The 20,961-nt window shown below is 46.2% G+C and overlaps 1 protein-coding gene across 1 annotated transcript in view; it reads left to right on the top strand.

The window, feature by feature from the left end:
- IGF2R (insulin like growth factor 2 receptor) overlaps window positions 1-20,961 on the top strand; it is a 124,913-nt gene that overhangs the window by 98,726 nt on the left and 5,226 nt on the right. Inside the window, exons 33-45 of the mRNA XM_037817891.1 lie at window positions 97-216; window positions 562-818; window positions 1,127-1,348; window positions 2,069-2,218; window positions 4,573-4,734; window positions 6,360-6,564; window positions 6,895-7,041; window positions 8,090-8,324; window positions 10,410-10,546; window positions 12,563-12,677; window positions 13,918-14,064; window positions 14,706-14,893; window positions 16,573-16,759. Coding sequence (XP_037673819.1) covers window positions 97-216; window positions 562-818; window positions 1,127-1,348; window positions 2,069-2,218; window positions 4,573-4,734; window positions 6,360-6,564; window positions 6,895-7,041; window positions 8,090-8,324; window positions 10,410-10,546; window positions 12,563-12,677; window positions 13,918-14,064; window positions 14,706-14,893; window positions 16,573-16,759 — 2,272 coding nt within the window. The remainder of the gene's footprint in view (window positions 1-96; window positions 217-561; window positions 819-1,126; window positions 1,349-2,068; window positions 2,219-4,572; window positions 4,735-6,359; window positions 6,565-6,894; window positions 7,042-8,089; window positions 8,325-10,409; window positions 10,547-12,562; window positions 12,678-13,917; window positions 14,065-14,705; window positions 14,894-16,572; window positions 16,760-20,961) is intronic.

Raw genomic sequence — 20,961 nt, 5'->3', positions numbered from 1 at the left:
GCTGGAAATCCCGAAGGCATGACGTAATCCATGCATGAGCACACCGGTGGGGGCTTCCCGGACTCACTGCGTCCCTTTCCCCTTTGGCCCTTCCAGGACACCTGTTCGACCTGACCTCGCTGAGTGGCAGGGCCGGCCACACCGCCGCTTACAGCGAGAAGGGGCTCGTATTCATCAGCATCTGTGGCGAGAACGAGAACTGTGCGCCCGGTGTGGGTGAGTGCCCCAGCTCCCACGTCTGCCCTCAGGGCTTGGATCCCCACCACCATCCTGCCGCATCCCCATGGCACAGCAGTTGGGTAGAAACGTGGCGAAGGACGTGTTCCACTGCCCCCACCCCGTAGGCTGAAGCAGGTGAAAACGAGGGACTGCATGGTAAAGGGTCAGATGCGTCACGCTGGCTGGAGCCAGATGGTGGTCTCTCAGAATCACACGTTTTCACTGTGAACCCGACAGCCCAGATTTGCAGAAGGTTCCGATGAGAACAAGGGTCGCGCAGTGCCGTAGGTGCCGTAGTTGCGTCTCTGTGTCTCTTACCTGCTCCCCTTGCGTTCGGTGCAGGCGCCTGCTTCGGACAGACCAGGATCAGCGTGGGAAAGGCAAACAAGAGGCTCACCTACGTGGATCAGGTCTTACAGCTGGTTTATGACAACGGCTCCCCGTGCCCTTCGAAATCTGCCCTGAGGTACAAGAGTGTGTTCAGCTTCGTGTGCAAGCCAGAGACGGGGCCAAGCGACAGGCCCGTGCTCATCTCCCTCGACAAGCAGACGTGCACACTCTTCTTCTCTTGGCACACACCGCTGGCCTGCGAGCAAGTGGTGAGTCCGGAAACGGCACGTGTGGTGTCTGAACCCCCAGCACAAACCCTGGTGCCCCGGGGCCCTGTTCTCTTTACTGTGGTCCGCTGGCCTTCTGGTAGATAACCAAGTACATCTTATTTGTTCCCCATGGTCCCAGTAACAAAGTGGGGAGAAAGTGTCTAATGTCACATAGCCAAGCCTTTTGGGGCATCTGTCCCCTCTGTGCTTTTCTCGTTGCTGTTAAGCTTTTAGGTTCTTAAGGAGGGCTTAAGGGTAACGAGGAGAATTTCATCATAGACTCACCCGAGGCCTTCTCTCTGTAACAGGAGGAATGTTCTGTGAAGAACGGGAGCTCTATTATCGACCTGTCTCCTCTTATCCACCGCACGGGCGGTTATGAAGCTTATGACGAAAGTGAGGAGGATGACACCTCTGACACCAACCCTGATTTCTACATCAACATTTGCCAGCCTCTAAACCCTATCCCCAAAGTGCCTTGTCCTGCCGGAGCATCTGTGTGTAAAGTTCCTGTCGACGGTGCCCCCATAGTGAGTACGGGGGGCGCCCAAGAGTGGAAACCAGTTTCGCAAGACCTTTAGCAAGACCCTGTGTGTTGTGTGGCTGGGTTTCAGTGGGGAGTTACTCAAGCAAGCAGAGAGAACGGGCAGGTCAGCTGGGACTCTGTATGTTCTGGGGTCACTGAAGAGTGTTGAAGTTGAGAATGAAATCTTGGGGAAGACGCAGATAAGATTCTGTTTGTCATGACTCCCTTCTCTTTCATGTATTTGTTTATTTACTCAAAAATGGTTATTGAGCAGCCACTACTTACCAGATACTGTGCTAAGCAATAAAAGCAAACAAGGAACAAGACCCGTTCTCTCCTCCAGGATCATACGGTGTGGGGTAAGGGTTAGCAAATGGGCTGTTCCGGGACAGTGCTAGTGCTGGAAGTTGTGTCAGACACAGCACAACAGCCGTGGGTGCTTTTAAATGTCCAAACGCTTGGCACTCCTGCCATCCACAGTCAGGTGACAGGAGGACCAGAGAAAAAACAATTGGTTCTAACCTTAGAATCAAGTTTGACAACCATTGACATACCGTATTTCTGTGTAACTTCTAAAGAACGACTTCTCAAGTGCTTTGGTGCTACCTCATTTTCAGAAACAATGAGGTATAATTTTTGCAGTTCCATATTACTCCTTTTAATTCCACTAACCTTGCAAACCATTAATTTCCTGAAATATTATTTGCTTTTGTTCTCTGTTTAGGATATCGGCCGAGTCTCAGGACCTCCAATACTCAATCCCACAGCTAATGAAATTTACTTGAATTTTGAAAGCACTACTCCTTGTTTAGAGGACAAACACTTCAACTACACATCCCTCATCGCCTTCCACTGTAAGCGAGGTGTAAGCATGGTGAGTGTGCTACCTGTTTGTCACAGTTTATGATTTTGAGCCAAAGAGAGGCTGGTTAACCAGCCATAAAGAGTATTTTCAGGTTCAAGGATACCCTTATCCGAAACATCTGCCTCGGAGAATATGGCCAATCGGTGGTGCATCTGAAGGATGTTAAACCAGTAATTTAGCAACGTGGGGCTCATACTGGGTTGACAGGACACGTGTGGCACATAGAGGCTTGCTGTGGTTTAACAGCATGTAACGCTTGAGTATGAAAGTGGTGCTCAACTTTGCCTGTGATGTATAAAAGTGTCTTTTGTCTTTTTTTTGCTGTCACATCACTGACTTTTGGTAGCTATAACCATTGAGGACATAGCCCCAAGTTCAGAAGTTGGCAACAAAAGCCCTCTGAAATCAAAATAGCTGCAAGAAAATAGTACATTTTACATAACAAGGAGGTGATTAACTTGCACTGTATGTGCAGTTTTCAAGTAACACCAGCTTACATTAGAGTCTCCCATTTTGTTGTGAAGAGTCTTTGCAAGTGTTTTCGTTTCCCTCATGAGTAGGAGATAATTAGGTACATTATGACCCCTGTTTCACAGAGAATAACTGAGGCTCATAGGGGCTGGGTGCTGGGCCTCATGACACGGCTCTGCCTGGCAAAGCCGGAACCCACTTCGCGGCTCCAGGTGGAGAGCCCTGAGCTCCAGGTGGCATGGGCCACGCACCCCTATATATGATTGCGAAATGCGTGACGCTCTGAAAACCTGCGACTCCTTTGACATGAACAGATGTGAGGCTCTTTACCGTCTGTATTTGTACCCCCTAGTGTGAATGTTCATACATTTGGCTGCAGAAATATTAATGTGCTCTATTACAAGACCCAGGGTGTGTATGTCTAGATAAGTGTGTGTGTGTCTGTGTGTACACAGATTTGTGTGTGTGCATTATGTGATACAAACATGTATCCCAAATTGCCTCTTTAGAATCCCTAAGATTGTGAATTCTCAGGGTCATCTGTCTCCAAGTTATTCAGATAATGGATTATGGTTCTGTACCGTGCCTTGTAATTTCAGTAAAGGTGGTTTTCTGATTTCTTGGCCTAGAGCAGGTTTGAAAAGGGAAAGGGAGATGTGGCTGCTCGATATGGATATACTGATAGAAGTAGGAAGTGACGGAGAGACAGCACCGTAATTGAGAGAGTGCCATCACTGGGGCTGCTTCGTAGAGGCCCAAAGCTCCTCGAAACCCTTGGACAGGTCACTCTTCCCTGCGTTGTTGGGCATAGTGATAATCCTGAGTTACCAAGAACATGTCAGATCCTTTTATTTACTGATATGTATTGCTGCGTGTTTATATGAGCATGTCTGTATTTGTACCCATAGACCCACGCAGGACAAGGCAGATGTGAATTTACCCTTTAGAAAGTCTTCTGTTTTCAGGAGTGTTCCATTCTCAACATGGGTGGGGGGTGGGGGTGGGGGTGGGTTCTTCAGTTCTTTTAAAGCCCTGCCCTGTACGGGGAAGACTTGGTTATCTCATTCTACCAGATCAATAACGAACTTAGCTCTCAAATGGCTGACAACTCTACACACAGAAGGTAGACTGGATTTTAGCTCATTCTTAGAGCAGCTGCACTTTGAGAATGATCAGCGTTGACTTTATAGAAATTCCCATTTTGGAAAGATTTTACAGAAATGTTCTTCCCCTGCTTCTTTCATCCTTAGTGGAAATATTGAGTTACGAGGAAAAAAAAGATTTTCAGCAGCAATTAAAAATGAAATTCCTGACCAGCTCTCTCACCTGTTTCGTTACTCTTGTTGAATGAGGCGGGGATTGAAATAAGTCTCATTTCGCCCTTACCGTAAATACCCTCAGTTTCTAGAAATGCCGAAGACCTTGGTTGCAAATGTCTGGAGGTACTCCCCTCCTTTCTCGATTTCACAAGCTGCTTTCTCAGGACATTTAAAGACAATTTAAAAGACGTCTCCCTTTCTCTGTTTGAACCAGCAGCACACAACCTTGAGCGGCCAACCTGGAGCGTGCAAGGGTGTCCAAGGGGTGTGTGTGGGACAGAGCCAGGAATAGTCTTGACTCCTCGCAGCTGCTGCTGTTGCTCGTCCTGCCCCATGGAGAGAGGCCAGTGAGAACCACACAGTGCCCATCAGTCCGTGTGCTGGGGGCACGGTGCCTCTTTCCCACGACGGAGTGCCCTGTGCAGATGCTGCCCTGGCGCTCGCTCCCGGGCGAAGGGGAAGGATTTCCAAGTCGGTTCAGACAGCTTGAGTCACACAGCTGAAGCCTGAGAAGGCCCCAGCTGTCCTTAACTAACCAGAAGCATTAAAAATCTTTGCTTTTCTTTAAAACAGGGGACTCCCAAGCTGTTGAGAACCAGCGAATGTGACTTCGTGTTTGAGTGGGAGACTCCAATTGTTTGTCCTGACGAAGTGAAAACCGAAGGCTGCTCTTTGACGGACGAACAGCTCTATTATAGCTTTAACTTATCCAGCCTCTCCAAAACCACCTTTAAGGTAATACTGCTCATCCAGAGCATTGTGGCTCAAGTGTGTATCACGGTCCTGACAACTTTATAACTCCCAGGTGAAGCTTTTTGATATTTTTGAAATGCACATATCTATTCGCTAATGGGATCTCTTAATCTTTAGAGAACATATTAAGACACTGGCAGTCTGTGGAGGGGGCAGAATTTCTATATAACTGTTGTTGGGTATACAGGGCCAGCATATTGGGAAGGATTCTGGAGTGTGTGGTTAACTAATCTCAGCTCACACTTGCACTTGCCCTTGTGCTGTACCTCATGCTTTTTCAGAGTGTTTGGGTACTACACAGGGTTTTGCGAGGATTAAATCAGTTCAGCGGTGGAGTCCCTTCGTATCACAGATGAAGGACAGGCAGGGGGGTTTGGGGAGATGCACGTACCTAGAAGAGGGCTTCGTGCCAGATGCTGTGTCCTGTCCTTTCTCCCCCATGGCAAGTGTCTCCCACACGTCCCGGTCCACCGGTGTGTGTCGGCTGCAGTGGCTCCTGATGCGGGCTGTGAACTTGTGGAAATCATTGAGAAACATCTGCCCTTAATGCCTCTAATGGTTTCTCCCTCTTTGTGATTGCGTCTTGATATGAGGTGCACACTGTGATTCCCCTGTGGGCCCCGGGTCTCACACGAGGAAATGAGATGCTGCCCCACAGGGAAGAGGCTTCTTTCCAGCTGGGCTCGTGCTCTGGGCAGAATTCTGCATGGCATCCCCCTCTGTCTCTAGCCTTGCTTTAAGATCGGAGCAGATATTTTGCCCGTAACAGAGGTGATGGGTGGAGGAAGCTGGGGAGGCCCTCCCTGATCGAGAAGCACATGGGCGTGTGCGTGCCAGAGACCCAGCCTGGGGGTTGTGCCCTGCACTGGTCATGCCGGTAAGGTCACCTATGGGTGAGGGTCCCTAGACTTCAAGCCCAGTGATCTAGATGTTGCCAAGTCATCCCAATGTATGAACCATACCCATAAGACCCCAGCAAGTCCTGTGGGCAGCAGTGGGGAGTGGGTGGGCTTGGAATCTTGTGCTCAGCTCTCTGGCTCCTCTAACAGAGAACTCCACACAAGGAGGGCATGGAAGGTTTGATCCTGGCAGAGGATGGAGTGGGTGAGGAAGGGAAAGCCCTGATATAATGAATGGGCATCTCCTCTCTGCTCCTTAGCTCGTTCAGTCCTCAGAACACCCCGTTTAGGCAGGTGAGGAAGCTTAGGCTTCAGTAAGGTAGGATGAGTAGCCGGCTCGTCACAGCAGGTCCAGGGCTCTTTCTGCAGCAGCCCGGCTAGGGGTCACCTACCAGCAGCACTGGGCTGCCTCATCCACTGGGCTGGGGTTGGTGGGAGTCATGGCTCCTCAGGGAGGCACGAGCAAGGAGCCGGGAGAGCTGGCTGAGCGGCCACAGCAGCCCTTGGCCACCTCTGGCGGAGGGAGTTCCAGGGCCTGGAGAGAACGACAGGTGTGCACTGGGACTCTGCTACGTGGCACACAGGTTACAACCTCTGCTTTTCTGTGCGACCACCCCCCATCCCTGTCCTGATGGTCGTTTCTTCGGCCGGGAGGCCCACACGGCTGCAGTGCCGTTCACGTCCGTGGTGTGGTGTCTGTCTGTCCAGGTGACTCGAGACTCGCGCACGTACAGCGTGGGGGTGTGCACCGCAGCCGCGGGGGTGCAGCAGGGGTGCAAAGACGGCGGCGTCTGTCTGCTCTCTGGGAACAAGGGGATCTCTTTTGGGCGGCTGGCATCCATGAGCTTAGATTACAGACACCAGGACGAAGCAGTCATCTTAAGTTACGTCAATGGCGATAATTGCCCTCCAGGTAAGCCTTTTTGACGGGTGAATTTTAAATTCCCAGCAAATGTGAAATAACACTTGAAAGCAGGGGGGAGAAAAACAAGGAAGGAAACTCCTAACCCTGTGCCTGCCGAAACCTTGGATTCAAATATGAATCCTTACGTCGTAACTCTCTCCACGCTGTGGCTTGCTTGTTAAATTACGGCAGGTCATCCATGGGTGTCGGATGGGTTAGGATGGACGGCTGCCACAGGGGGTCCTGCCGTGCAAGTCGGGGTGACCACTCAGGCCTGACAAGGCACAGCTGATGTGATGTTGGTCATCCTATTGTTGCGCTGTTCTTCTCTCTTTCCAGAAACGGATGAAGGCGACCCCTGTGTCTTCCCCTTCACATTCAATGGAAAGAGCTACTCCGACTGCACCTTCGAAGGACGGGCAAACCTGTGGTGTGCCACCACCGCCGACTACGACAGAGACCACGAGTGGGGGTTTTGCCAGCACTGTAAGTGGGGAAGCTGCGTCGCCACACAGCCCAGCCTGAGACTCACGTTGCAAACCGACACTTTGGTCTTGACTCTGCAAACGAATGCAAATAGTCCCATTGCACATAATTTTATCCCATAAAATTTACTTAGTGTAGCAGCCTGTTTTACTTGCTTGTCAGGGCCGTCTTCCCCCCAGTGAAAATGATGATTTCAATTGCTCCCTGGGATTGATTGCACGACCCTGGAGGCAGACGGCGGTGGAGCTGGGCCAGGGCACAGACCTGGGCCCACTTGCCGGCTTACGGGCGTTTGCCCACATATCAGTTTTCAGCTCTGGTAATTCACATTCACACCCCGGTAAAATGGCTGCCTGTCACGGGCCTTCAGGGTGGCTGGGGAGGAAACAGGAAAGCCGGTGGCTTCCTTCGTTGACTTTCTGAGGCTGGGGACTCGATGTCCAGCCGAAACTTTCCACCCTTTCTCCTGTGTCGTGTAGAGATGGGTGACATGAGAGAGGACTTTTTATGTTTACGGCACAACCTACTGTGAATGTCCTCAAATAAAGAGAGGAGATAAATGCCTAATTAATAAATAATCATAAGTCACAGGGGGACATATTAGAGTTGCAAGGGACTGCTCCAGTTTTGTCTTGAGGCCTATAATGGCAGAGCCTTTCTCCTGGTCTATCAAAAGACATGCTTTTAACTACTTATGGTATTTTGTTATTATTTTTATTTTTTTTTTGCTATCGTTAGTACATTAATCAAATATCGCTGAATACCTTTCTGTGTGGAAATGTGGTACAGCTGTGGGACTGTTGAGAAGCAAAGTAAGAGACCCTGTGTCCTGGGGGAGCTTGGTCTGTTTAGAGTCGAGATTCAGATGAATGACAAGAAACGACACCCGGCCAGGGCACCACTGGAGGGGTAGCCCGACGATGCACGGGCTCTGTCAGTGCTGAGCACAGCAGAGGGGAGAGTGTGTGCAAACAAGCGCTGGGACCCGAGGCTGTGGTCTAACAGTGTCCTGCTTGCTGTACCCCCCCACCCCGCCACTTGCCCCCAGCAAACAGCCACCGGACGTCTACCATCATCTTCCAGTGTGATGAAGAGGCTGACATTGGACGGCCACAAGTCTTCAGTGAGATTCGTGGGTGTGAGGTGACGTTTGAGTGGAAAACGAAAGTTGTCTGCCCTCCAAAGAAGATGGAGTGCAAGTTCATCCACAAGCACAGAACGTACGACCTGAGGCTGCTCTCCTCTCTCACCGGGTCCTGGTTCTTCGCCCACGAAGGCACCTCGTGAGTACCCTTCACCGTTTGCCTGGGGTTGTAATACCGTCAGCGAGCGCTAACTTGAGAGTCGTCCACGGTGATTGGTTCACGGCAGTTGCCCTCAGATTCAGGAGGGGAACACCACAGACATTTTTTTATTATATTTTATTTTATGTTTTATTTTTAATAGCTTTTAAAATTTATTTAAAATTTATTTTGAAATACTTTCAAGCTTACAGGACAGTTACAAAAATGATATGAACCCCATACGGAGAACTCCAGCATATCCTTATCCCTCCGGATACTCCAATTTTAACATTTTGTCACATTTGCATATTTTTCTATCTGTCCATTAGTCTATCCATTCATCTATCCATCCATCTATCTATCTGTCTGTAAGTCCATTTTATGAACACTTGAGTGTAGGTTGTGTATTTCATGTTCCTTGAATGCTCATCACTGCCATGCACAAGGATTTTCACTTATGTAACCACCTTAGGTACAGTTATCAAGTTCAAGAAATTTAACATTGGTATAAGGCTTGGAGTCTATATTTCAATATTTTTATATGTCCCAATGATGTCCTTTTTTTTCCCATTGGAATCTTATTTGTTTTTTTTAATTCAATTTTATTGAGATGCATTCACATACCATGCAGTCATACAAAGCGTACATTCAATTGTTCACAGTACCATTACATAGTTTGTGCGTTCATCACCAAAATTAATTTTTGAACATTTTCATTACCACACACAAAAAAATAATAAGAATAAAAATTAAAGTGAAAAAGAACAATTAGAGTGAAAAGGAACACTGGGTGCCTTTTTTCTCCCCCCCCATTTTTCTACTCATCCATCCATACACTGGACAAGGGGAGTGGGGTCTACATGGCTTTCCCAGTCACGTTGTCACCCCTCATAAGTTACTTTGTTATACAGTCATCTTCAAGGTTCAAGCGTTCTGGGTTGTAGTTTGATAGTTTCAGGTATCTACCACCAGCTACTCCAATTCATTAGAACCTAAAAAGGGTTGTCTGTATTGTGCGTAAGAGTGCCCACCAGAGTGACCTCTCAGCTCCTTTTGGAATCTCTCTGCCACTGAAACTTATTTCATTTCCTTTCATATCCCCCTTTTGGTCAGGAATCAGGAGTGTTCTCCATCCCCATGATGCCGGGTCTAGATTCCTCCCCGGGAGTCATATTCCACGTTGCCAGGGAGATTCACTCCCCTGGGTGTCTGATCCCACGTAGGGGGGAGGGCAGCGATTTCACCTTTCAAGTTGTCTTAGCCAGAGAGAGAGGGCCACATCTGAGCAACAAAGAGGCATTCGGGAGGAGGCTCTTAGGCACAATTATAGGGAGGTCTAGCCTCTCCTTTGCAGCAACCGTCTTCCCAAGGACAAGTCCTGAACACCACATACATTTGACCTTGTGGCAACTTTAGCTGTGATCATGCTCATTAAGAAGCAGCCCCGAGGTTCGGTCATAGTGCACTCTGAGCAGTTTTGAAGGCAGAGGGGTGACAGTGAGTTCTGGGGAACAGAATTGGAGCCTTCCTGACTCCAAAGAACCTGGACATCAGCTGTGGGCCTGATGGATTTGTATTTGTGAAGGGGGTCCACTGTTTGGGTATGGAGGCTAGGGGCTTAGTTTTCAAAGGGTCCTAGCCTGACTCCTTGGGCTTTGCAATGGCTTGAGGTTATTTAATATAATGATAGCCGTCAGTGGCATATGCACATTCTGTCCCAGGCTTCGCAGTGCCCCGCTGCAGAGAAGGAGTGTGTACTGAGAGAATTCCAGTAGCTCGCCTAAGCAAATAGCTTGCCAGGATTTGAACCGCTGCCTGTCCTGCTCCAGAGCCCTTCTGTCACTAACCCACTTTCCTCCCTGCGCACCTGGTTGATAAAGTCACTTCTTCCATAATGAAGTAGTCTTTGGCCTTTCTTTATTTGAAAACCTATTTCTGTGTTAATTCAAAGATGATACAGAATACATAATTAGACTATCATCCTCCACCCCCCTGAAAGCCGTGTAAAAAAAGTCTGTACTTTAAATGTGTCAGGGCAGAGACTTAGTGCGCGTTCCTCTCCCCATTTCCTCTGTTCTTTTACAGGTTCTTCATCAATCTGTGCCAGAGGGTCTACAAAGGGCCCTTCGGCTGCTCCGATAGAGCCAGTGTCTGCAAAAAGAGTGCATCGGGTCATGTTCAGATCTTGGGCCTTGTCCACACCCAGAAGCTGGATGTTACAGGTAAGGCGGGGGAAGCTCTGTCAGGCGTGCTCAACGTGCGGCATCCGAAATGGGAAGGTGAGAGGGTCCTCGGGCTCAGAAGGGGCAGTGCAGGCTTTGGTTGAAGTCCACCAGAGATTGCACCTGGCCACTGCTTCTCAGACGCTTTGGCAACTCCTGGAATGTTAAAACAAGCGCTCCTTTGTATTATCTGAGACTGCGGGTCCCTCTGTGTGTTCAGAGGACCCTGCCCTCCTAGGAAGAAGGGATGCCCTTCCAGGGAGGAAGTCGCAGTGTTCAGAGCTCTGGAAGTTCTTGTTCTGGCCGTGGACCGAGAGCTGTGTCTGTATGCAGGCAAATGTTTATTTAGAAAACCAGACAAAGTATAAGATACTCCAGGGGTACAGTTCTGTAATATTTTAATTAACAGTTTGGGGGGGAAAATGATTCTCTTTTTAAGTTTTAATAGAAAATTCATCTTGCAGTTGGTTGCTGAGAGAAAGATTTGATTTTTCATTACTTAAAGGAGGAAGACACAGGACTCTTAGTTTAAGACCAATTGGGATGTAACAGAAGGCCCAGTAAAGAAAAAATTCACTTTTGCCAGTTAGACTAGCTTGGGGTTCCCTGAATCATCCTGATTAAGCCATAGAATAAACTTAATGAAGTTAGCCCAAGCTGCTTGCAAAGAAGTGGAGACAGGGAATCCTAAGGAAACCATCATCCCCCTTAATAAACATCAAGCCCAGATTTTGCCAAGTGGACAGTGAAGATAGAGTCACCCTTTGGGACACAGTGGCCAGACCTCCAGCCTGAGAGTCGCCTTCCCTTTGGGGGTTCTTAGAGATCATGGTTTCCATTTTCACATGGCTCCAGAAGGTGGTTGAGGGTGGCTCTTTCCTCTGTAATCACATGTTTATATACGGGATATTTGACCAGTCTTCCCCTTGATTTCCCGTTGCCAACTGAAAAAGACTAAAATATTTAAGTCTTCACTAAAGGTAGCTGGGAGGAACAAGAGAGAAGAGTAAATCTAGTGAAAAACCTGGCATTAGATACTGATGGGGCAGTAAATTGTACAGCGTTTCTGTCTGGGATGATGGAAAAGTTTTGATAATGGATGGTGGTGATGGTGGCACAAAATCGTGGAGGTAATTAACAGCACTGAATTATATATTTGAATGTGGCTAGAAAGGGAACTTTGAAGTTGTATATATGTTACTAGAATAAAAATTAACAAACAAAACAAAACCAAACGTAGGACTGTATAACACAGATAGCGAATCCTATTGTAAATGATGGAGTATGGTTAATATTACAATTATAAAAGTTTTCTTTCATGAATTGCAGCAAATGTATCACATGAATGCCAGGTGGTTAATAAGAGGGTAGTATATGGGAACTCCGTATTTTATGCAGGATTTTTCTCTAAACCCACAACTTCTCCAAATTAAAAAAGAAGGAAAGAACAATTGGGATGGTTTTCTAAGCAGAAATTGCTTGGTAGAGAGCCAGAAGATCTGAGAAAGCCAGAGTTGTGCTCCATCCCTGTTTTTTTTTTTTCATTTGTGAAGCTCTCCCTACCTGCCCCTATGATTGTGAGGGGAGGCTCCAAAAGCAATAAAAGGATTGTACAGATGTGAAGGAATGATTAATTGAAGTCCTGCCCCACGCGCACAGTGTGCCGGGCTCTTTACAGACCCACTGGAAACCCTCCCACTTTGGGTGGTGTCTCCCTGTGGCAGATGAGGATGTCGAGATCAGCAGTTCAGCCACCCAAAGTCACACCCCTGGGGATTGGGGGGACAAGGATTCAAACCCGTATCTTCCTGTGATCTGGAAAATCACCGTGCTGGCTGTGTGACCATCACGGAACTTGGTGTGCTGGAGAAAAGCTGACCAATGAAAGGTCTTCACATCTTCAGAGAGCCACAGATTTGCTCTGTCCTGACCCTTCATATAAATTTTGACTTATGACCTCGTGGCTTTTCTTAACAAACTAGAGATGACGTCGGTTCAATAACTTGTGTGTTTCAGACGACAAAGTGATTGTCAGTTACTCAAAAGGTTACCAGTGTGGTGAGAACAAGACTGCCTCCACGGTGTTAGAATTGACCTGTGCCAAGACAGTGGGCAAACCCACATTTAACAGGTAACAAGGCTGCTGTTATGGAGCGTGTTTGGGGAAACTCTTGGAATTCCTTCCAGTGGCTTTCATTTGGGGTTTGGAGATGTGTGTGCAGGGGGAGAGGGTGTTTGGGTTGTCACAATAGGGAGGGGTCCTGGCTACTGATACATAGGGTCTGGGGGCCTGGTTGCTGATTGCCCTATAGTGTGCAGGCCGACCCCACACAAAGACACATACCCTGGCTAAATTGCTAATAGCAACCTCTGGTGAAACACTCTTTTTAGACTAAAGCAGCTACTTTGGGCCTATCTGGCCTTAGAAAATATACTCTCGGACTAGACTTGCCCTTAGGAAATATACTCTTGAACTAGCTTTAGTACTTAGAAAGTATACTCTTGGACTAGATTTGGCACTTAGAAAATATACTCTTGAGCTAGGTTTAGTACTTTGTTTGCTGGCTGAGCGGTATTTAACCAGCCAGTGTCTCCAAATGTCATGGGTAGAATCAAAGAGGTATTGATTGGTGCCACCCAGGGCAGTTGCTCAGGTGACCTGCATGGGACCCACGAGCCCTTGGATTGTATTAGAATTCTCCAGGCCATACTGTGCTTGGTGCTAGAAGGAATTTGGCCAACAGAGGGCGCATTTGAGCGGATCTTTGTGAACAAACTGCTTTCTTTGAGAAGTTGGACTTGGAGAGATCCAGAAATTGTCAAAGGCGTTAAGTTTATAAGTCCTTGAAGCTTGTAAAAGACAAAATTCAAAAATCTGTCAATTTTCCACCGTTTGAATGTTGCACAGTTTCTAAATTTAAAAAATATATGTTATATTAACCACTTGCTGCGTTTTCACATTACTGATGTGCTTGCTAGGCCATCATCTTCCCTTTCAGGATATTTTAAAAAACAAGTGAAATAGCTGTCCTGGCCCAGAACTTCCTCCTTCTTGTGTCGGGAAGCTCTGTGTGTGCCTGAGCAGTCCTGGGACCTGGAGAGGGCTTGTCTGTGAAGGTTACCTGGACTTTCGGCTGTCGGGGAGGTCTCTGAGCCCCAGAGTCTAATGGGCTGATGCTGTGTCTTTACTGAATGCAAACGAGCTTCATTTGGGGGCTCAGTGAGTCTTTGCTTGCTTTTGCATTCATCTTTGCACAGTCCCGTGTCTGGCTGGGGTCGGTGACCTTTTTGCATTCATCTTTGCTTAGTCTCGGGTCTGGCTGGGGTCAGTGACCACTGGGTTGTACTTTTCTGCCATTCCCGCCATTCAGGTTTGACATCGACAGCTGCACGTACCACTTCAGCTGGGACACCCGAGCCGCCTGCGCTGTGAAGCCTCAGGAGGTAGAAATGGTGAATGGGACCATCACCAACCCTATAAATGGCAAGAGCTTCAGCCTTGGAGATATCTATTTTAAGTAAGTTAAATATTTTCCTTTTGAACGCTGATCACACCAGCAGTTCAGTTCTTCCACTAGCGGGGAGCATTGCAAGAGAAACAGGCCTGTGTGTTTTAGCGACTGTTGCTAGGGGTAGTCATCGTATTTTGTTTGAACTGATGTGACGTGTTAAAAAGTTTTCACACCAAAGATGGCAAATCCAGTCAAGTGTAAAAATAAAGTCTCCCTTCCCCCCTCACCTCATCTAAGCTTAGGGGTCAAAGCCAACGCCTTCTGGAAATAATGTTTGCGCCGGAATCTTCTGGTCTTACCAGCTTGTGAACCATTTCCCTGCGGGGTCGCTGGTGCTGCGGTAACAGACGGTGACCACAGGGTGTGGTTGGCACACAGCAGTGGGCACGGGCTGTACCTGGGCAGTGGGACAGGACCCAGTGAGCAGTGGAAGGCTGGGGTGAGGGGGAGAACTGTGGAGATGGAGAACTTGTGCCCTGCCCGGGAGGCCTCTGTGGACCCCAGAAGTGCTGCCGCAGTCGGGCTGGGAAATCCAGAAGGAAAGCAGTGTCCCGGGACCCATGTGGGACCACTGGGGCTTTGAGTCCATGACATAAATAACCTTGAAGGAAGGTGGATGGTCACGGAGATCTCTTCTGTCCCCTCAGGCTCTTCAGTGCTTCTGGGGACATGAGAACAAACGGGGACAAGTACCTGTATGAAATCCAGCTTTCTTCCATCACGAGCTCCTCAGTCCCAGCCTGCTCTGGAGCCAACATCTGCCAGGTGAAACCGAACGACCAGCACTTCAGCAGGAAAGTCGGGACCTCAGACAGAACCAAGTACTACATCCAAGGTAACTGTTCCCCGCGAGCGTTCTGCGTTTGACTTCCTCAGGGGAAGGACTTTAAAATGTTCACAAACAAACTAAACTCCCTTCAGTTGAAATTTCCGATCAATTTTAAAACCAAAACCCTAGTTTAATTCTGTGTCTCGATACGCATCTATCTAAATGGACTGAGCAGCACACGTGAGACCTCAGCGTTTCACTGTGGGTAAATTATACCTCATTTAAATAAGCAAATGAACGAGTGATTCTTAGGCAGGGGTGTAGAGGATGAGGGTGGGAGTGAGCACATGCACAATTACTGTTCATTTGGCTTTAGTCATGATGCTTAATTTATCTGGAAACTTCCATATTATGGAAGGGAAAGAGCTTTTTATATTTGTCGAAAGGATAGTGAGAAAGGGGTGGGGAACACTGGCCTTCAACTAAATACTAATAAAAGTGCTGTCCCTTGTTCCTTGCTGACCTTAAAAGAAGACGTCCAGTTTTAAACAAATAGTCGCATTTGCTTTTTTATGAAGTTAAACATGTTAAAAAGAAATCATCTAAAAGGCTGCAGAGAGTCCCTGAGGGAGGGGGAGAAAATGCTGGACCTCCTCCCCCAAATACGCATAGCCTAGAAGATGCAGAGGTGTTAGTGCATGGGTATGGAGCGTATCACCGCAGACAGCAGTGCCTGGTGGAGAGACCTGGTGGGGCGCCACGAGCTGGCTAACGGGGCTGCTGAACAAACCTTAGCGGGACACTGGACATCGCAAGAGCTGTGCACTCTTTACTTGTGGTGCCCGCTGCATCTGAATAGAATTAGGCAAGTAACTGCTCTGCTTCTGGGCTTGGCCAGAACAGAGAAAGTCGATGAAGCTAATTCGCTTCCATAATTCCACAACATGGAGTGTACACCTTTTGATTCTCAATTCTTTTGCCTCACTTAGACTTTGATAAATCCTCCCATGGTTCAGAAAGTCAAGTCATATAGAGTCAGAACCTTCACCTTCATAAGCTGTGCATCCAGAAGATGCTCTAGAAACCCCACATTTCAGAGAGTGTGTGTGTGTGTGTGCACACGCATTTGTTTATTCATGGCTAAATAAAATACCCTTTCTGGCTTTTTCACTTCCTTCCTTTAAGTACCAGCACCTGAAAGTAGCTTTAGCTTTGAGAGACCTGCTTTTCACATTTCGTGTAGACGTGGAACCACTGTTAGATCTTTCTGTGAGGTATTCCATCCCTTTAAGCAGCAGAGCCCTGTATTTAGCTGAGAAACCAAGCTGCCATCTCGACTCCCTCACCAGCTGAGTGATTTGTCCCCCCACACCAGCCTCCAGAGCAGTCCATCCAATTCATGCCTCAGCCGATGGCCGGTGGGAACCCGTGGACCTTCCCGAGTCCACACCAACTTCCCAAGCAGGGACCTGCTCTGTGTGGACGTGCCTCCTCTCACACCAGGCTCTCCTCTCCGTTCTCCTGGCACCTGACCCCATGACCAGCTTAGAGCCGGGGCTTGATAAGTGTGCGTTGAGTGGCCTTTTACAGAAGCGTGTACAGGGGACATTGGATGAAATAGCCTCATGTCTAATTTTAACTGTGCAAACTTTTTATAGCCTATTAAGAGAAACTCAGCCCATCTTTGGCAAGACAATGGTGATAGAGCTGCGGTTGTGTGTGTGTGCACCTTTCTTTTTTGACAGATGGTGATCTGGACGTCGTGTTTGCCTCTTCCTCTAAGTGCGGAAAAGATAAAACCAAGTCTGTCTCTTCCACCATCTTCTTCCATTGTGACCCTCTGGTGAAGGACGGGATTCCCGAATTCAGCCACGAAACTGCCGACTGCCAGTACCTCTTCTCCTGGTACACCTCTGCCGTGTGTCCTTTAGGGTAAGTGCTGGAGTGTGCTTTTGCCCGTTGTCCCTTTTGGATGGACACCTACCAATTATACCACCATTGGCTCTCTTGAAACTTCACCCAAGCGTAAGTTTTGCTTTTCCCCATGTTTTATTATGGAAATATTCAAACATGCACAAAAAACAGAGGACAAGGTGGAGTTGAGTCCTACAGAGGTAGCGTCCAGCTTCAGCAGCGCCACACCAACCGCCCTTGCAGGGGACTCGGCCCTTGCTCCTCGGGGCTCCCGCTGTGCCCCAAGCAGGCTCCAGTCAGGGCACTTCTAGCACCTTCCACGGAACTCCCCAGCTGCCACTTCCTTCACGAAACTGGCAGCTCCTGGGAGGCAGAGGCTGTGTCTCGTCTCTGAACTCCCAGTATCCCTTTCCTTTGTGTTCTAGGACATACTATGACATGGGAGAAATTCACTTACGATTTGAGTGAAGTCTTTTCTGTGTTTGAATGAGTGAACAATTTACAGATTTTGGAAGTCAGCCGTGTGCCAGGTTTTCGTGGGAAACCGGGGGAAGATGTTTCAGTGCTGAGTGGTTCCTGGAGAGGGAAGGAAAGATGGCAGCCTGTGTGCCTCTTCTGACGTCTCCCATCTAGTTGTTACCATGCCCAGCTGCCTCATCACTTCAGAGCATCTCATCCGACGTGTCATAGAAGCTTTCCTCTTGGATTAATTTTCTTCTTATTTCATTCAGGACACCATCTTACATAAGCTTTTCATTCTCTGTCTTAAGACTTTAAGATCAGGGGAAAAAGGAATTCTTATCATTTAATAGTTTCCTTCATTTCCTGAAATAGGGATCCTATAGTCAGCAAGCGATAGTGGTAGGGACAGCAAGGAGCAGAGGGGGAGTTCCAAAGCACACTTTTTAGATCTTAAATCAGTTTTCATTCTTACTTTACATGGGTAATGGCCGAGCAGAATAGTGTCAGCCTTGTCTTAAATTATTTTAAGGAAATGGATTCTTAGCTACACAGTGATTGAAAATGGAGACTTTTGGTTCAAATGTCTGCTTTTGCATATTTTTAACATTCTGGTGGCATCATTAGGAAATAAAAGTATTAGGACTAGAAATTCTTTGAGAAAGAAGCCAAATATGAATGAATTAAATAAAACTGAAGAGAACTTTCTTTGTGTTCTCAGGCCTGAGGCACTCTTTTTCGGTGCCACTGAGAGGTTAAAAAGGCCATAAGATAAAAATCTCATCTCCTGAGGTGGGTGACTGGTCTTTTGTGTCAGCTCCGAGGAGACTAGCACAGGGCCCAGGCCTTGTCAGCTTGGCATTTAGAAGCCAGGCTTTCTGAATGGGAGAGCACAGTTTAAGGTACAATTTGAGGAACCCTAGGGTAGGACTTCAAAAACTGACAGGACGATTCCGTAGGAGACCCTTGCTTTTCACAGGGGATGCAGGGGGTAAATATCACAAAACAGGAATTGTTTAAATCCTATAATTCATCAATAAAGCAATGAAGACTTTAAAAAATGAAAAACATTAAAAAAAAACTTGCCTCTAGAGGCCTGTCCCTTACTTCTCCCTCCTACAGGCTACGATGCATTGGGGTTAAACACAGAGGTTAGATGGAATAGTGCCTTAAAAGTTTTTTTAATTTATCCAATGATATAAATATGACAAATAGCAATGTATCACCCTAAAAGGCAGCCTTTTAAAATTCTTTGTCTTCTGGAATTTACAACAACATTTTAAAATTAATATTTTATGCTTCATCTGTTAACCTCCTGCAATGCTGGATGAGGATTTAGTTTTCTTACACCATCCCCCTAATTTCCTAAAATGGTTATTTCACAATTTTTGGTTATTTGGCAGTAATCAATGTCTATGTAATCACATGTATATAAGATAACATAAAGAAATTTCTCCAGACTTAAAATACATGCATCTCCAGATGGAAAGGGCCCACTGTCTGCTCAGCATAGTTAACAACAAAAAGACCCACACGGTTGTGAAATTTCAGAATAGAGGGAATAAAGAAAAGTCTCTAAAAGTTTCAGGGGAAGCTAATTTGTGTAGTTAAAAAATGATTCAAGAAAAATCTATCTGAAGAGCATTGGAAGGATTTGCCAATATTAAATCTGCTGGGGTTCCATGTACAGGGTTGAAGAGACAACATTCACCACTTAAGCAGGATTTCATTTCATTAAATGGGGTGGAAAACAAATGGACTCTGATGACTCCCTTGAAAATGAGAATCGATTTCACCTTGTTCTAGACAAAAAGGATGGGATATGGACTGGAGATTGTTTTTATGAAGGCCATAACATGATTACAAAATATTTTTTTTTAAAAAGATCTAAATTACTGGACAATAATTGTGTATAAGCTAGATTGGGTTGTGATTAGAGGTTCTTAAACTGTTTGGGAGAGATTAATTTCACACTTTTTGTCTTAAGTATGCATGTGAGTATTTCAAGGCTAACCACTAAAATAAAGAAATATTATAACTTCCAAAATAGTAGTGAAGAAAGAGGAAAATTAAAAAAAAAAACAAAAACATTTAAGTCCCAAAGAAGACAAAAAAGGAGAAAAACGGAATAAAATGAAAGCTAAGTAGAGATATAACATAAAATGGTAAAAATGAATCGAAACTTATCAAACATGACAAATACAAACAGACTAAACTTGCCAATTGAAAGAAAATCAGACTGGATTTTTAAAAAAAATTTTCTTTCTATTTTTAATGCAATTGTATTGATATATATTCACACGGCATTTGAAACCATTCAAAGTATTCAATCATTTGCTCACAGTATCATCACATCTAGTTCAGATTGGATTTTAAAAACTACGATGTTTATTGGGAATATGTCTAAAACATAAGGACACAGCTAAAGAGCCAAAGGTAAAAGAAAAAAAAAGATACGCCAGATAAATAACAATCTGAAAGAAAGCTTGAGTAGCTGTATCATTAGATAAAGTAAGACATTAGGCAAAAAATACGAACGATAAAAAGGGTCATTAGAGTGAGAAAGGGGTCAATTCACTAGGAGGATCTGAGTCCTAAACTTGTGTCACTCCAATAAAAAACCTCAGTGTAGAAGCAGAAATTGACAGGGGAGCTACACGGCGGGGTGGGGGCGGGAGTGAACAATGGCAAGTCTCTCTCTAATGATTGCTGGTCACAGAGACAACAGGGAAAGCTTTGGGGAATGCTGGGGCAACACAGTGAAGGAGCTGGGTTGAATAGACATATACAGAACACCCTCCCCAGCAACTGGAGAATACACTGTTTTCTCAAACTTACATGGAACATTTACAAAAATTTGCAAAAATCAACCACAAAATAGAAATTTTGAGTCGTATGTATGTTACTGCAATAAAAAGTTAAAAAAAAAAATTGACCATATAATAAGCCATGAAGGGGAGTCTGAATAAATTCCAAAGTCTGGTATCTTATAGACCAGGATAAGACAGGAATCCATAGCAAAAAGTAACTGAAAAAATATCTATCCATTTGAAAATGGAAACACACTTCTAAATATGTGTGTGGTTCAAAGAGGAAATCACAAGTAGACATTAAAACCTGCTTAGAACAGTACGGTAATGAAAATATCATTAATCATAACCAAAACATTGGGATACATCTGAAATGTGCCTGTGAGTGCCCCAGGCTGGTTCTGGCTCACAGGGTCTCTGACTTTGAGGATAGTGAGCCTCCAGAATTCTCGCAAACTTCTGCTTAGCGTGGCGAGGATTCCACTGGGGCAGAGGTTTAAAATTCCTGCAGAGCAGAATGGAAAGCTGGAGCCTTCTCCTGCTGTTCTTATCTTTCTCTTATTTGTCAGGATTGTTTAGCTTTAGCTTAAATCTGACACAAAGCAATTTGTCTTTATGTGGCCAAGCCATTGGTTGTCCTTCTGACCCAATTAATTGAATTATTCAGGAGCCAAAGGTGCCATAATTAAATGACTTTCTAATTTAAAAACCAGCGTCCAGTGTCTTGAGTATTTGTATGGCCGTTTGAGGCTCCCGCTCTTTCATCTTCAGCATCCGGATGTTACTTCTCACTGCCCTCTGCCTTTCCAGTAGGCCATCTTTGGTGGCGAAGGATTTTTTTTTTTTTACCTGATTATGTCATTGTGCGAATGATGATCCTAAATGATCAAAGGCCACAAAGATGAGAAATATCAAGTCACTTAAACAAAAGTCTAGTTCTCTGAGCAGAAA

This window comes from Choloepus didactylus, chromosome 24 (assembly GCF_015220235.1).
Source record: "Choloepus didactylus isolate mChoDid1 chromosome 24, mChoDid1.pri, whole genome shotgun sequence".
Lineage (NCBI taxonomy): Eukaryota > Metazoa > Chordata > Mammalia > Pilosa > Megalonychidae > Choloepus > Choloepus didactylus.
The sequence above is the reverse complement of the archived record's forward strand: the minus strand, read 5'-3'. Positions and strand labels throughout refer to the sequence as shown.